Source organism: Pelodiscus sinensis, chromosome 1, assembly GCF_049634645.1.
Source record: "Pelodiscus sinensis isolate JC-2024 chromosome 1, ASM4963464v1, whole genome shotgun sequence".
Classification (NCBI taxonomy): domain Eukaryota; kingdom Metazoa; phylum Chordata; order Testudines; family Trionychidae; genus Pelodiscus; species Pelodiscus sinensis.
Genome location: NC_134711.1, coordinates 184,674,624 through 184,690,776, shown reverse-complemented (window position 1 = coordinate 184,690,776; position 16,153 = coordinate 184,674,624). Strand labels below are relative to the sequence as shown.

The 16,153-nt window shown below is 43.6% G+C and overlaps 1 protein-coding gene and 1 long non-coding RNA gene across 7 annotated transcripts in view; one reads left to right on the top strand and one right to left on the bottom strand.

Annotated features, from left to right (window-relative positions):
• RUNX1 (RUNX family transcription factor 1) overlaps nucleotides 1-6,006 on the top strand; it is a 249,714-nt gene extending 243,708 nt beyond the window's left edge. For all 6 annotated transcript variants that reach the window (XM_006126006.4, XM_075911479.1, XM_075911467.1 and 3 more), the window contains one exon: nucleotides 1,061-6,006. In XM_006126006.4, the coding sequence (XP_006126068.3) occupies nucleotides 1,061-1,554 (494 nt within the window). In that variant the 3' untranslated portion in view covers nucleotides 1,555-6,006. The remainder of the gene's footprint in view (nucleotides 1-1,060) is intronic.
• Nucleotides 6,007-11,904: 5,898 nt separating this feature from the next.
• On the bottom strand, nucleotides 11,905-14,459 carry LOC142821012 (uncharacterized). The gene is made up of 4 exons (XR_012898059.1): nucleotides 14,329-14,459; nucleotides 13,990-14,136; nucleotides 13,315-13,472; nucleotides 11,905-12,041 (listed from the first exon to the last, which is right to left on the bottom strand). It is a non-coding gene; the product is annotated as an uncharacterized LOC142821012 (long non-coding RNA).
• Nucleotides 14,460-16,153: the final 1,694 nt, after the last annotated feature.

Genomic DNA, 16,153 nt, shown 5'->3' with positions numbered 1-16,153 from the left:
ACAGGATGAAGATCCTTTTAAGGAGACCATTATGTGTTCAGGTTGCTTAATCCTTTTGGAGGAGGCGTTGGTGGGAGGGAGCCCACTTTCATCTGTGTCCAACCAATGACAGCAGAGGATAGCTGTCAGATCGGCTGTTCAGCAGAGTCAGAGGTGAAACATTTCCATTAAAAGGGAAAAAAAAAACACTTGACTCTGTTAATTCCAAAGTTTCCCTCTTGGAAACAAATCTGCAATAGATGTCATTGTACTGACTTGTTAAAGCCAAGATTTTTGAAAGTTTGTAGTGATTTCAAGAGAATCAATTTTCCAGTGCCCAACTTCGTACCCTTCAAGGGAAATGATTTTCTTAATTTCAGTAATGCTGACAGTGTGTACAAGTATTATTATTTATATTATGCTGAATACACATATGTATACATAAAAACTGATGCTACTCCACGGAGCTTCCAATCTTGAAGATGGACAAATAAGGCAGGTTACAAGAAGACACAAATCGCAGGACTGAAAATCTGCAGCACCTACATTCAAGGTCCCAAATTTGCCAATGTGTGGGCCTTTGCAAATAATTTAGCTTTGGTGTCTCCATTTGGCCCTCTCCGAAAGTATTTGTTAATGTCGTGTTACTACTTCACAAACAGGCCTGGCCTTAGGGCAAGGCGAGCGAAGCGGTCGCTTTGGGCCCTGTGCATTCAGGGCCCCACACTGCCCAGCTTCTGGCCCCACCCACCTGGGCCCCAAACACTCTTTGGCCAGGCCTGTTCACAAAGTTACTGTGATGACTATTTTGTTAATGTTTACAGAACACTCTGAAGCTGTGGATGCTCCATAGGCATTAAGTCCTATGAGAACAAATAAACAAACAAACAAAATCCCATAGGACAGGGGCAATCCCTCTTAATTGCCCCTTTACAGAAATGAATCCAAAAGTTTCAGAGAGTCCCGTGTTACCAGTATCCTATCACTGATCCGCTATGAAAAAGTGTTATCCTTTTCCGAGTCATTAAAATCTTGTTCTTTCCATTTAAATTTGATTTGTTTTTCTTCTCTCAAAAACTAGGTGCTCCTGACCTAACAGCATTCAGTGATCCCAGAGTGGGAATTGATCGCCCATTCTCCACTCTTCCTTCAATTTCTGATCCTCGTATGCACTACCCCGGAGCATTCACCTACACCCCAACGCCTGTCAGTTCAGGAATAGGAATCGGTATGTCTGCAATGACCACTGCCACCAGATATCACACCTATCTCCCTCCTCCATATCCTGGTTCTTCTCAGTCTCAAGGCAGCCCCTTTCAGACCAGTTCCCCTTCGTACCATCTCTACTACGGAACATCAGCAGGGTCATACCAGTTCTCAATGATGTCTGGAGGAGATCGGTCACCTCCACGCATCCTTCCTCCTTGCACTAATGCATCCACAGGGTCTACTCTCCTCAATCCCAATCTTCCTAATCAAAGTGATGTGGTGGAGGCCGAAGGTAGTCACAGCAACTCCCCTACCAACATGGGCACCACAGCAAGGCTGGAAGAAGCAGTATGGCGACCATATTGAATTAATTATAAGTAGCGATGGGCCAGGACTAAAGTGCTTCTTATCTCCTGATGCCCATAGGTATCCCATAAATACCTTTCTTGCCTATGGGCACTGCCATGTTTATACATCACTTTCAGAAGCAAACTATCCAGAAGTCAGTACTTCAGGAATGACATAGTGGTGTTAGCCAATCAATGAAGGGATGTCATTCCAGAAAAGTAGCCTTTTTCAACGGGCTGACGTTCTGGAAAGGAGAACATTTAAGTTGGTCTAGAGATAAGGAAGGTGGGTAGACAGACACCCAGGCCGTTTTCGGACCAGAGGCCTCCAAACGTCTTTGATTTTGGAGGTCTACAAAGTCCTAAAGAGTAGTTCACTTATTATTTTAAGATTTACAATCTAACACAATCTTAGTGAGTATACTTAATCATATGGACGTGTTAGTTATAAGGAAGGTATAGGAAGATTCCCAGAGGGAAACTGTGAATGCTTCTGATTTAGCAATGCTGTGAATGAGAAGTTTTATATCTTGGACATTGACTTTTTTACCAAGTTATATATTCCAAAGAGTATGGATTTTTTATTATTATTAATTTTTTAAGGATGCAACTCATCCTGCTTTGCATCTAACTTCTTTTATTTCTTTCTTGGCACCTTATACATTGCAAAAATATTTCACTTTAAAAAAAAATCATGCTTGCTTTTTATTGCTTTGTCAACCGAAAGAATCAGCCCCTTTTCGATGAGGTAATTTAACTTTTTCTTTTGGACCTTTTTTTAAAAGAAATGGCTACAGCCTTAGGTCATTTTCAACTACTGTACTATTATGGTTTTCTCAATATTTATGCTTGATGTTTAGACTTTTCTTATTTGTTGATACTATTAATATTTAAATATGCTCTTTTTTGGTAGCAGCCAAAGTTAAATCTATAACATGAAAAAAGGCTGAGATAATGATGGGTAATGTGATGTCTAGTTATCTAGCCATATTGTTTACATTTGCTCCATTTATTTAATCCACCATTTAAACCCCCTATAAAGTCGTTCTTTTCCTCTGCTGGTCTTTCAACATCAAGTGTCACTTTAAGGATCAGCAGTATGGAAGTATATAATTTGTAAAGCAGACAATGGTGCCATGCCTCTCCCTTCAACCAAATATTTAGAGCCATATTCTGCTATTGATCCTGCCTGGGCTTCTTGTTGACTGTAGCAAGAGTCAAGCACTTATTCAAGAACAGAAACTAGCAGTAGTTGGCACTCAAAAGGTGAAATCCTGGTGCCATTAAAGTTCATTGGAGGTTTGCCATTGATTTAAATTGGGTCAGGACTTCACCCACAGTTCCCAGTACGATTCTCTCCATACCAGTGTACTCAAAAATAAACCAAACGAACAAATCACAAGTAAATGGAGGTGAAAAGTGCTTATCAGATTCAGCTGGAAACCAGAATTTCAAACAAATGGAGTTAAAAATTTCTGTGGTCATAGTTCTGAAGGAAGAATATTCAAAACTGGTGCACAGAATATTCTGTCCTGTAGAAAAATTGTAATGCATTATAATAGTACTAATCTGCTAGTATGGAGTCATCACTGTTGCCCATCATTAACAGCACAAACATATCAGATGTCACTGTAAATTTTAAGGCACTATTTTATTGGAGGGTTTGGTCTGAATGCATTTGTTGTACTACTCATTAATTACAAACTGCTGATGTTGACGTGTGCATTCAAAATGATCAGATTGTTATTTAATGTACCTCTTAAATTAGTGAAACAATTGCAGGTCAACTCAGAAGAGTATTTGAAAGCAGGACTTCAGATCAGTGTTTGTTTAAAAAAGTTAAAAAGGATTTGAATTACAAAGATCCTTGGCTGCAGGCAGCAAAACAGCTGGACTTATTTAAAAAAATTGTTTTTCAAGTTTTCTTTATATATATATATATATATCTATATATATCTATATGTGTGCGTGTGTGTGTATGTTAGGTTTTGCTTCTTTGTTTTGGTCAGATGCAGTAGCACTTTGGAATAAAACAAATTACAAATTGAAGCATCTAACATGGTCAACAAGGTCATTCTCATGCAGAAAATGAGGAATGTTTCAAACGATCTGAGCAGAATCTCTAAGTTGTTTTCTTATTTAAAATAGTCATTGTCCTTTTAATTCAGTATAATAATTGTATTTTGCTAAGAACAAAAAAGTGGAAGACACAGACAAACTGTGTATTTAAAAAAAAATTAAAGTATATTTTGAAAGTACGGTGAACATACTGAACTTACAGCAGCCTTTGCGACAGTTTGCATAGCTAGTCTCTCTTGTTTCCAGTGACCTTGAAAAAAGGCCTTCTTCCCTGCTTAGACCAGGTATGGGCAATAAGCGTTCCTCAGATCAGACGCAGTTTGTCAAGGTTAGCCCCTAGTGGGCTGCCAGACACTTTACTTACCCATGCGTCTGCAGGAATGGCCACTTGCAGCCACTGTTGGCCACAGTTTGCTTTTCCTGGACAATGAGAGCTGTGAGAAGTGGCATGGACCTGAACACCGCATCTACAGCTCCCGTTGGCTGGGAATGGTGATCCACAACCAACAGGAGCTGTGAGTAGCCATACCTGAAGAAGCAAAGTAAATAAAGCATCTGGTGGGCTGCCATGGGCTAACCCCCATGGGCTACATATTGCCTACTCCTGGCTTAAACTATAGATTCACTAGAGAATGTACACAATTCCACATGAAAAATTATAAATTGGCCATTAAGCAAACCACGTTTGCCTTTTGAAAACCATCCCCCTCCCCCTTAATGCCCAGTAGCCATGTACTTTGTTTTTAAGGAATTGTATTCATCAGCAACAAAGGATGAGGACAATATATGTGGCGTGTCTTTGAGACTGTACAAAAGCACTTAGTAGGTGAAAGAAGGAAGTTTAAGCAAGACATTTCCAGTATTTGTGCAGCTCTAAATTAATTGAGTTTTATCATTCCTGTCATTGCATTAAATCTAAAAGGACAGTTCCATTTCCCTACATACTGCTCTGCCCCAGCTGATGGCTCAGGATTTTAATCCCACTAAATAAAGACAATCATTCATATTCCACTCTTCACCCCCACCCCAGGGTTGTGTTTGTGTGTTCCTTTTGCAGAAGGTAATTTGTAACTATGTTTGAAACAACCCAGCTTAGCAGAGACATTTCTATTAGACATGAGTAAATATAGGACTTTACACTGCCCTGTAAATTACATTTATATCCACTTTAAATCCCCCATTAAACAGCCAGAGCGGGCCTTCATGTAAATGGCAGTCAGGCCCACCCTGTCTTACTGCTACTGAGCATTTATGTATATTTGTGATGAATAATTTTGTTTGAAAGGGAAACAAGCAATTTCCAGAAAGTCGCCCCCACGATATGAGATAGTTGATGGGTGCATTGGTTCACCTGTGTCCTTGAAACATTCATTGCTATTTTCTGAATGACCTTTTACATTCATTTGTTTAAACATTCAAAAATAATTATTATTTTTTATTTGAGCAAAATACCTTCTTGTTTACTTGCATCATAACATTTTTTGTTAATTTAGCTTGGTCAGAACTGATCACTTTGCATTTTTTCTCCTAATTGTAGAAGAGTTGCATCAACAGACTTACTTGTATTTATGTGTGTAAATAGAGTTTAAAAAGCTACATAGCAAAATATTGTTAGTGCTTGTAATTATTCTGCATTTTTTTTTCATTCTTCTCTGTTTTTAATGAACTTACTCTTGTGTTGGCTAAATACTGTAATGATGCTTGCTTCTTTCCAACCTAGTTATTTTAGGCTTCAAAATTAACTACATTTTATTCACCTTTATAAACAGTTATAGCATGGTCTCTGTCAAACACTCCTCACTTTTTTTTTTTTTTTTTTTTGGTAGGGGAGAAATGAATGTGCAAAAACGGTGGGTTCTTTGTGGTTTTCTGGATGTGACGGTTATAACTTCATTTAGAAAAAGAAACTTTCAGTCTGAAATGACTGTGAGATAAATTTGATAGAGAATGCAATGGGAAATGTGGTCCTATCAGAACAGCATCAGAGTATATTTGTTCAGCATTTACTGGATATGTTTACAAAACAGATGTTGCAATGTACTAGAATGGTCACATTTTCCTTGAACACTGCACAATTTTCATAAGGGGAAACTTTCAAGCACTGGCGGTTTATTTGTTGTTGTTGTTGTTTTAGCCAGATAGGAAAAGAAAATGGAGTAGATTTCCCCACTACAAGATGTCTCTAGATACCACGTCAGAGTAGACACTTACTGTACATAGTGAAGTCAACGTCCAGTGCTACAGGAAAATTCATTATGACTAGCATGCCAAGCAGCAGGACTGCTGAGTTAGTTCTAATGGAGACTTGCTTTCTTTCTTTGTACCACAGTTTCTTCTGTAAATTCAATATTATCCTTAGTGTGAATGACAAATAAAATGTTTGACAAGTATGCACACTGGATTGGTTCATTCTTTTATTAGGAGGGGACTAGCCTGTAACACCAATAATTAAAGGCCTTTGGCAAGGTATCAGTCACAATTTCAAAAATATTTTCCTTACAGTTTGCAGTCATATGCTGTGACAGGCTTACTCCTTTTTTTTTCTTTCATAGAAGGCCAGCACAAGACCTATTAAGCAACTTAAGTCTTCAAAATAGGACTTTAATGGTGCAGAGACCCAACAATTGAATTTAGTCTCTGGCTGCTTAATTAAATCAGAATATTCCAAAAGGTGCTGTATCTTCTCTCCCACTCTAGATCTTTCTTCAGATACAAAACATTACAGTACATTTCCCCTGTTTCAGAAGGGTCTTACTTGTCTTCAGTAGGTGCTCCGACAGTATTTTATCTCTTTCACCATTTTATTTGGCATTGTAGGATGCATTCTGGCTGGCTCTGCTGAGTGATACTTTAATTCCAGAAATATTACCACAAATAGTGCTAGATAATGTAACTTACAAGGGGGACTGGCATGTGTTTTCTTTTTTAAAAACAAATAAAGAAATTCTATGCCAAAGAACATGAATGTCAAGGAATCAGGATGACCAACAGAGCTAAGACTGAAAGTTCGATCTTAAATCTTCCATTTGTGCGTCTATTTTCAAATGTGCAAAAGCGGCTAGGAGTCCTGTGGCACCTTATAGACTAACTGAAGTGTAAGAGCATAAGCTTTCGTGGGCAAAGACCCACTTCGTCAGATGCATGTGACATGCATCTGATGAAGTGGGCTTATGCCCACGAAAGCTTATGCTCCTACACTTCAGTTAGTCTATAAGGTGCCACAGGACTCCTTGCCGCTTTTGCAGATTCAGACTAACACGGCTACCCCTCTGATATTATTTTCAAATGTGTGTTTGTAGCTTTACACTAACCCAGTATATTATATAATACATATTAAGCCGCCTCTGTATCTAGTAGAAAGAGAATCTGTTCTGCTATATGATACTTTGTCATACACTACACAGTCCCTTTTGTGATGGTTGATGTAATCACTGTAAAATTATGGTCAGAAACCTGAACTAAGGGAAAGCAAATTTCCAAATTCCAGATGGCTAACTCTCTTACTGGGTGCAATAACCATACAAACCACACTCCAGACAGAGCCACGTGTATGGAAGTTTGCTCTGACATGTTCACCTGACAGAATTACCGGTAACTCAGTTCAGTATGACCTCATGAAGCAGTACTTTCTTCAGCACAAGCCCGTGTCAACCAGCATTGGGCTGCTGCTGTTTTAAGGAAGGTCCCCTAGACACATTTTCCTCCTTTGCCTATGAAAGCCACACAACCAGAGTGCGTGCACACAGCTGGAGTGCGTATATACAACCGGAGTGCGTGCACATGTAGCGGTACCAGGAATCTGCTTATTTGGATTCTCACTTAAACATGCAACAAACACAATTTAGCAAATACTCTTATGTCAAATGCATGTCAGTGGAAATGACTATTTTGGTTCTTGAAAACAATACTGAGGCTGATTTAGTGGGGCTCTCAGCTTACTTAGGTTGATATGGGGTGGGAGCAAAACCTTGCTAGAGGAACCTAGGGGACTCCAACCCATGGCTTTCAGCCGTAACAGATTTCACAAAAAGTTCCTCTTTGGAACCCCTGGAGACTCTCCATCCCACAGTATTGCTAAGGTTGACAACGTACTGTGCCCTGCAGCAATTTGGGTGATAGCCCACATCAGCTGCCAGCTGGTGTGGGGGTGGAAAGAAGAGACACTGTCAAAGCAACGTGCCCCCAGTCATGTTTGGTGGAGGTAATGACAGGTCCTAGGTGAGTGTTGGCAGCACCTTCCCTTTTCATGCACCTGGAAGGAGCCATTGCAAGCCTCTGGCTACTACCCAGCTACATCCCAAGAAGAGCAAAGCCAGGGAGGACTGTGAGGAGCTGACTGTACCTTCCACCTCCCAAAATGAGCCTACAGTCTGGGAGGATCAGAAGGAGAGTGAGAGCTTCAAGAAGAGCTATTGCTGCCAGAACACTTCTCCATGACTGTTCCCTGATATTTCTAGGTAGTTTGCTCAAAAACAACAAGGAGTCTGGTGGCACTGTAAAGACTAACAAATGTATTAGGGTGTTAGGGCGTGTTTCCTAACATCTTACTTTGGGAGTGGAGAAAGAGCACTCTTCTCTTCAGCCTCTAGCTCATTTGGGAAGGGCAAGAAAAGGGAAGGGTAAAGAACTGGGAGAGGAAGCCTCATGAGAAAAGTGATGGAGATGAAGGACAGAAGTGGCTGTTGGTGAGAGGAGGAATGGCATGGTAGGCAAATGAGCTGTTGCATTTTGTTGCGTATCATTCCGTGCCTGTAATTCTAAAGCCTGTCGTTAAGGAAGTTTTCTCACCCTGTGTGTCAAATAATAAATCAGCAGTTTAACTCAGAGTGACAAAAACACAGCTTTAAACACAGGTTAGAAGCCCTGAACCCTTGTCGGCCGTGGAGACAATACACAACCAATCCCAGGTGTGCCACATTTCTGTGGCTTGTCTCACATGCTGGCAAGTTTGGATGCTGATGCTGGTGTTATCGTTGGTTTAAGCCTGGAAATCAGGTTACAGCCCTTCTTGTGAGCAAGCCTGAAACATCTCTGCACATGCAGATAATTAAAAATCACATTATGACCATGGTTGGTGAAGACGCACACCTGGCTATAAACTTAAGCCATGGCTTCATTAAACAGAAGATTGACAGTGCTGCAATCAATCTTTCGGAGTTTGACTTAGCTAATCTAGTTAAGACCCACTAAATCAAAATCAGAGTGCACCCCTGCCAGCAGCTGGTACTCCTGCTTTTGCAAGGAATAAGTGCATGGGCGTCAGGTGAAAGCCCAGCTGGGGACGGCAAGCCCCAGCCCTGCCTTTTCTGCCCGAGGCTCCATCCCGGAACCAAGCCCCATCCACTCGCAGCCCAATCCTTCCTGGTCACATGGAGAGACAGGACTGTTGCACCACAGCCCCAGACTTCCACGGCGGCTGGGCTGCTGGGCTGGGCTGCTTCGCCTGGCAGCTGGGGGGAGCTAAGCTGCTGTGCCTCAGTCCTAGCCTTCCCTGGCAGCGGCCCCCACCTTAGGCAGTTGGGAATGTAGGCAGTTTTGGGAAGGCTGTGCCTTCCCTTGCCTATAGTACCGACCGCCCATCAGTAGGAGAAACAGACAGGTGCATTTGCTCCCATCTGCCTCCTGCTGTGAGCTTGGTGGGGAAACTCAAAGCAAGGTATGTTGACTCCAGCTATGTAATTAACATTGATGGAGTCGGGAATCTTGATTTGACCTTCCCCTTCAGTGTAGACCTGGCCTCAGTAAAATCCTCTTGTCCGTGGGGAGGCTCTTATTTGCAATGTTTACGTTGTCTGGTCCCAGCAATACTCTCATTTTTACCATATTGGGAGACTGGCTTCTCCTGGTTTCCTGCTACAGCTAAATCATGGCAGTGTAAATGGGACAAAACTGTATTTTAAACTTGCTCTCTTTTTGTGTGACAGGTTTGGAGTTTTGCAGAGCAGTAGAAATATTTGGAAACCTAAACTATATTTTCTCACCTTTTTCACACCACATTTAATTTTTTAACTATGTCCACGGGGATAGTGCGTTACCACGGGAATCCCCTATGCAGTAGAATGTAGGCAGCACCATGGCCAAAGAATGTTTGAATTACAGCTCCTCTTAAACTACTGCTGCTGTTGCTTTGCAGGGGAGGGAGACAAGCTGTAGATAAAAGCATGTTTAACCCTGAGGAGAAGGAAAATAAAAACTCAGAAGCTGCAGGTCTTCAATGGAATGTCTAGCTGCTGAATTAGGGAGCTTGTTTTCTGGTTTTAAGTTACAGGGACACCTAGAAGTCTCCCAGACTGCATTAGTCAGCGCGAGTCACTGTCTAGGAATTGTTTGGGTTTGCAAGAGGAGGATAAAATAAAAGCTAATGCAGTGATCTAAAACACAGTATGCTTTCTAAGCTATGAGCAGGTTATGGTTGATTTCAGGACTTCACAAAACGGAGTCATAAAAAATAGAGATGGACAAGTTATATCACGTCATATGGCCCATCAGCCACGGCTTCCTACCACACAGTTAAAAGGGCTTCTGTTTCATGTAGTTTTAAATGTCCCGACTTAGTGAGAGAGCATCTCTGGCTTTTCTTTGGGAGGATATTCCACAATCTGAGCAGTGAACACCATTGTTATGCTCGGTGCTATACAAATTAGAGGAAATACAGCCCTTGTCCAATGAAATCAGCAGTGTAGCAGGCTGTGATGGAAGCAGGATTCCTATGGAGTTGTCCCATATTCCCCCTGTGACACATGAGGCAGGGTCCCAATGTGCACCCAAGAAGCTGTGCATGTCAGCTGGGCAGCTATACTCCATGCAGCTATACGCCATGCCTGCTGAACACTGGGGGACCACACTTAACAATAGGGGATGATGCTCACTCTGAGGCAGGGGATAGCTACCCAGCCTACTCAGCACGGGAAAGCTACTCGGAAGGCTGCAATAGTGCGCTGGCCTTGTGCTGTCCCACCACAGGAGGGAAAAATCATCCATTTTGCAAAGGCCGGAGAGGTGATTGGTTGCCAATGCCTCCTAACTCTACTGCAGCTCAACCAATTTTCCCTGGAATACTAACCCCTCCCTCTCTCTCTCTCTCTCTCTCTCTCTCTCTCTGGACACATGGCACTCACTCAGCTCAATTCTAGTTTCTGCCTCAGGGCATTGGTGGTGTTGAGACGCCCAGACATGAATGTAGTATTTCATCCCTAGTCTCACCAAAGCTACTTAATGGGAGGGGGACTACGATGATCGCATATGACTTGTATTATGGGAATGACTGCGGCCCCATTGTGCCAGGCGCTGTACTAATATGGCTTCTGCCCCAAAGAGCTTACAAGCTCAGAGTAATGCTATAGGGGTTATGTGTGGGGAGAAGCTGGAGGGAACACAAGGTAACAAAGAAATAATACTGGTCAGCATGATGGGCAGTGGTCTCTGCACACCAACTGCCTACCCATTGCTCAGTGCCCTGTGGGCATCATAGCAGAGGACAAACAGGAGAACAAGGTAGCATTGTGGGTGTTTACATGGAGCTCCTCCCTGTTCAATGGCAGCTTGGGAGAAAGCACCAAAGGTGATGGTTGGAAAATTGAACACACAGGCAGTGAACCTAGAAGAGAGGGAGGAGTTGACAGCCCAACACCACATAAGAGAGGCAAGGCAGGGTGGGGATAATCCAGGACTCTCACTTCCCTGCATCCCCACTGGCAATCCATAATTGCACTGGCGTTTTGCTGCCGTAGTTCATTGAAGAGTCATGGCTAATTTGAGGCTTCCTATTGCCCCTGAGTCTTATTCAGCATTATTAAGACCGAAGAAAAGCTTTGGGTGACAAGCAGTGAAACACGGGGGGGGGGGGGCACCATTTATAAGGGGGGTTGTTCTCCAGATATGTTCAGGAGAGTGGGCTTGGGGAAATGGTTGTTGCCATAAGTGCTCTCTGTCTCCATCATGTCCTCTTTCTTATGAACCCTCCTCATGTGCATGAGCCATGGCGTGCAGGGCACGTTGGGCAGATTCTAGAGTTGTTGGGCCAAAAGTTTGTCCAGGCCTTTCTCTACCGTGCAGACCCCGACGTGAGAAGGCCACCATGGTACCAGCCTGTGATTCAGTAAACCAGACTGCATGACTGGGAGGCCACTCATTCGTTCAGATCCCCCATCTGGGGCGAGGGGGGAGGATGTCACCAACTGCCACTCCTGTGACCACAGCACATAGTGTAACAGGACCAAAGGAGAGGTTGTTCTTGTGTCATGCCTAGGTGTGACCCCACACTGTGCAAGGTTTTTAAGCTCTGTTTGCTACAATAATTGTGAGCACATAAAAGGTCATATCCTGTTCAACTTCCACAGGTGGATCTCTGGCTTCAAGGCGGTGACGGCTCCTGTGGGTAAGACAAGCAGGATTTGCTCCAGGATCTTGCTTTTTCTGAGGGCTGACCTGTTTAAACAAAAATATTTTTCTGCATTCTTCACTTCCCACACGTTTTTCCTGCCTACTGAGGAAAAAAAAGCAACACTGGGGAAAATAGAATGCAGACGTATGAATCATGTTGTCAACATGCAATAGAAATCTCAGTGTCTGAAGGCTAATTGCTCCTAGCAACATATGAACGGGACTGTAAATAACTGAACAAAACCAAGGTTTAAAAAACAGCTCCTAAACCATTATAGCCAAACTACCTGCTGGGTTATATTCTCCTTTGTGTCATGACAGAGCCAGATCCTGCAAGGTGATGAGTACCATCAATGCCCACTGAAGCCAAGGAGTTGAGCATGCACTCAGCATCATAGTCCTGGTTTTTGTTTCAGCTATACCAGACTAACATGGCTACATTTCTGTCACATCTTATATAAAGGCCACAGTAGCCCTCAGGACTGGGCCCCAACAGTGTACTTTTTATCACAGCCTATATGCATTGTATGGTTGTATGGTCCAATTATGAACATCCTGTATGCTAGGTAAGGGGAGGCTTTGCCTTCTCAAACTGCCTGCTCACACTCTGCCTCCAGAAAGCCTAGGCATTCTGGGGGCAGACTATCACTGTCCCCAGCACCTATCCTCCTGATGCTCCAGAGCAGGAGAGGCTGAGCTGGGCCGGGCCGGGCTGCATGCCCTCCTTCCTCCCCCAGTTCTCCGGGGCTGGAGAAGCTAGACCAGGCCGTGCAGCATGTCCTCCTCTCGGACTGGGGAGGTTGGGGCCATTTCTACATACCTTCCACCCTTCTCCCTCCTCAGACCTCAGCTGGACGGGCAGGGCTCGAGGTGAAGATGGGGGCTTGCCTTCACCCATGGGTCCAATTATTTCAATGGCACAAAACTAGCATAGATCCAGGTATCTGATATTTGTATTGCTGGTGGTTATGTGGCTCTATGTGCAGATGTTCTGGAGCTTTTCAGTGCTTTGGAATTGTTATCTTCCCCCCGCCCCAGCCTTGTCCAGTTATCATTGGTGTGCACACACCTTTCTCTCGCTTTCACATTTAACCATGGTCAACATAAAGGAACAATTCAGTAACCCTTGACCGGCATGAATAGAGGCTAATCACCTCATTAGCTCACCTGCCACTTCAGAATCACACTCCAACACCTGCTACTTCAAAACATGCCAGCAAATTCTCCGTCACTGGGGGCTAAAAAAAGTTCATTTGCTCTGAAGTTTGGTGACTGAATAGAAGAAGAAGAATTTCCCTCATCAGCATTTCTCACTTACTTTAGTAACTTTCAACTCTCGCTTTAGATCTTGTTTCCGTCTGGTTTACTAACTGTGTCTCTCCCTCCAGCACATGCCTCCATTCACCACGCCTTCCTCGGGCATTTGGTTTAGGTACCAAACATCTGACTCAGGTCTTGCTGGGCATTTGATTGAGTCTGTTGAATAGAAGAGTGAATTACTCTGTCCTGCTTGTGTGTAGAGTGATTTAATGGGGTGTCTTGTTACCTCCATAAACCCAGGCCTAGGGGAAATAAAAACTTGGGATATGATCACACCCCAGTGCCCTGCTTTGGCCTTCAATACAAAAATTAAATAAAACATACTGATGGGCTGTCCCATTCAGACCACTGGAGGATCATTATGGTCCACTCTGGCCTTAAAAATCTATGACTTTGTGGCATCTAACTTCTAACTAAGTGGAGGATTGACACTGCGGAAGGCAGACACGCAGTGGATAGTTAGGTGAGATGAGTTGTGTGTCTGTTTCAGGGAGCAGTCTGCTTGGTGTCCCTCTGCTGTTGGGCTCCTGTGAGTAATTGTTTTGAAGTCTAAGAAACACAGTACTGTAATGTTGCAACCTGCCTGCAGGTTGTTCTGGTTTTAGCTAGCTTCTCCAAGTGTGTGCTGTGAACATAACAAGCTATAGGTCTGAGCAGTGAACACATTACTCACCTGTACACTCCAGCATGTGAGAGACCTTGCTGAAAGGGAAAGCAAAGAGTTCAGTTTTTCTTCTGTCTGCAGCTGTGCTTGGTGCATACACTTGTATAGGTAAGATGCAGATCACCTGGGCCCTCTAGCTAAGGCCTTGATCCAAACCTATTGGAGTCAATGAAAAAACTCTCAGTGATATAATGGGCTTTGGATCAGGACTTCAAAGCAGTGTTGGGTAACCTGTGGCCCAGGGGCTGCATGCAGCCCATTGGAGTTGTACCTACAGTCTGCCCACCCCCTCTTTGCCCCCTTCCCCTATGCTTCTCATGCACTGGGGCAATGGAGCCGCACACTTACCTGTTCTTCTCCTTCCCTCCTAACACTTTTGGAGCACTGTAAATCAGCTGATTCATGTCATTCAAGCTCTGGAAGAGAGGAGAAGCAGCAGTGACAGAGCACAAATTAGTCAATTCATGGTGCTTCTAAAGTCCTGTCATGGAAATGGAGGAGTAGGTCAGTGTGGGGCTCCCGTCCCGCACTGTGTGTGGGGGGGAAGAGAACAAATAAGGGATGCACAGTCCGCAAGTGGAACCCCAGTGGGCTGGGGGTCACAGGTTGCCCTCCACTTTCAATCTTGCTGCACAGTGAGATGGAGGGCCAGTCATGTGACCCATTCACTAGTGTTGCTTGCCCACTGCTGCTTTAAAGGAAACACTGTGGAGTCAGGAAATGGAGGTACGTGGGAAGCAAAGTTCCCTCTAAGCTGTGTGGCTGTGCAGCTGCACAGCTGTTTTCTGAGCCCTGCTCAGAGGTTCAAAGCTCCCGCACAGGCAGGGAGCTCAGCTGACCTGCAGGAAGTGGGGCATCTGGAAGCAGCAGCTAAATGGAGCTACCACATGCAGAACTGAGACGCTCCGAGAACAGATAATAAACAGGGAATAAATGGCTGGGGGGGGGGGAGGAAGGAAGTAATTAATTAATTGGCTTGGGGGGGAATCAGAGGGGAGGAGAGTTTGGAGAGTCTCATCTGCTAGATGAGAGAGAAACCCAGCAGTCTCTTCAAACCATCTGGCTGGTAAGGGGGAGTTAAGGGGCTGACTGAATGGGGTAGGTGGGTAAAAGAAGGGGTGGATGAGTGCTGGCATCTTTGCAGTGAAGTGGAGCAGAGGGCAGATTGTTTGGGGTATCTTGAATCACTTGCTGCAGTCCTCTCACTCTCTGACTGGGTTGGAGGGAGCAGGGGAGCAGGCTGCATGGAGTGTGTGCGCACCAGGAGGATATTTGCATGATTACATTTCAAACAAAGTTTACTTAGGTGTCAATGGCTTAAGGGTGAAAAGGGAAAAGATTCTTTTAACAGAATTTTTTTGGAGTGTTGCACATATCTAAAACTCTGATCTTAATTATTTTTTTAAATTTTGTTACTAATTAATACATGTTACATTGTATTGCATTAAGGCCAAATCTTTGCTATGTGGTGAAGTTCTGGCTCTTATGAGTCAGAAGTAGTAAATACTAGGAGTGATGCTAGTTTTGTAGGATGAAACCTTATTTGCAAGCTCTTTGAAACATCCATCTGTCTACAAACCCTGAAGCCATGTGTTAATTTGTTCTGGGGCTACTACTCTTCCTTGAGTGGAAAAAAATTATTCTCCACCTTTGTACAGCACCTTTGTAGTCACTAAGGATACCTCGCAGAAACTAGACACAGGTGCCTTGTTTTAATATATTTTTCTTCCACACATATGGACTGCTTAAAATATATATGTGTGTGTGTTTGTATTGGTGGTGCACATCCATACACTACCTCAATATTGGTGTTGCACTTGAGAAAATTCAACCCACCCAAGGTTAGAAAGTGTTAGAGGGAACACTGGTGGGAAGATGTAAAATGGTGAGAAACTACAGATTTGTGAGGAGCAGCTCAAGAAATGGAGACTTGGGGGTGCTCTCCAGAAAAAGAGAGACCATAGAAAGAGCAGCGGAGACACTTGGCACAGATGCCAGGGGCAACGGGCAGGAGGAGACAGACCCAATCTGTGAAGTAATGAAGTGAGGGAGCAAGAACAGCACTTAAGATTTCAAAGATGTTAAACTTGAGACATTCTGACCTTAGAAACCTTTGCCTCCTATTGAAAAGCTCTTGAGCTACTTGACCTCAGCAGGAGCAGAACACATGCAC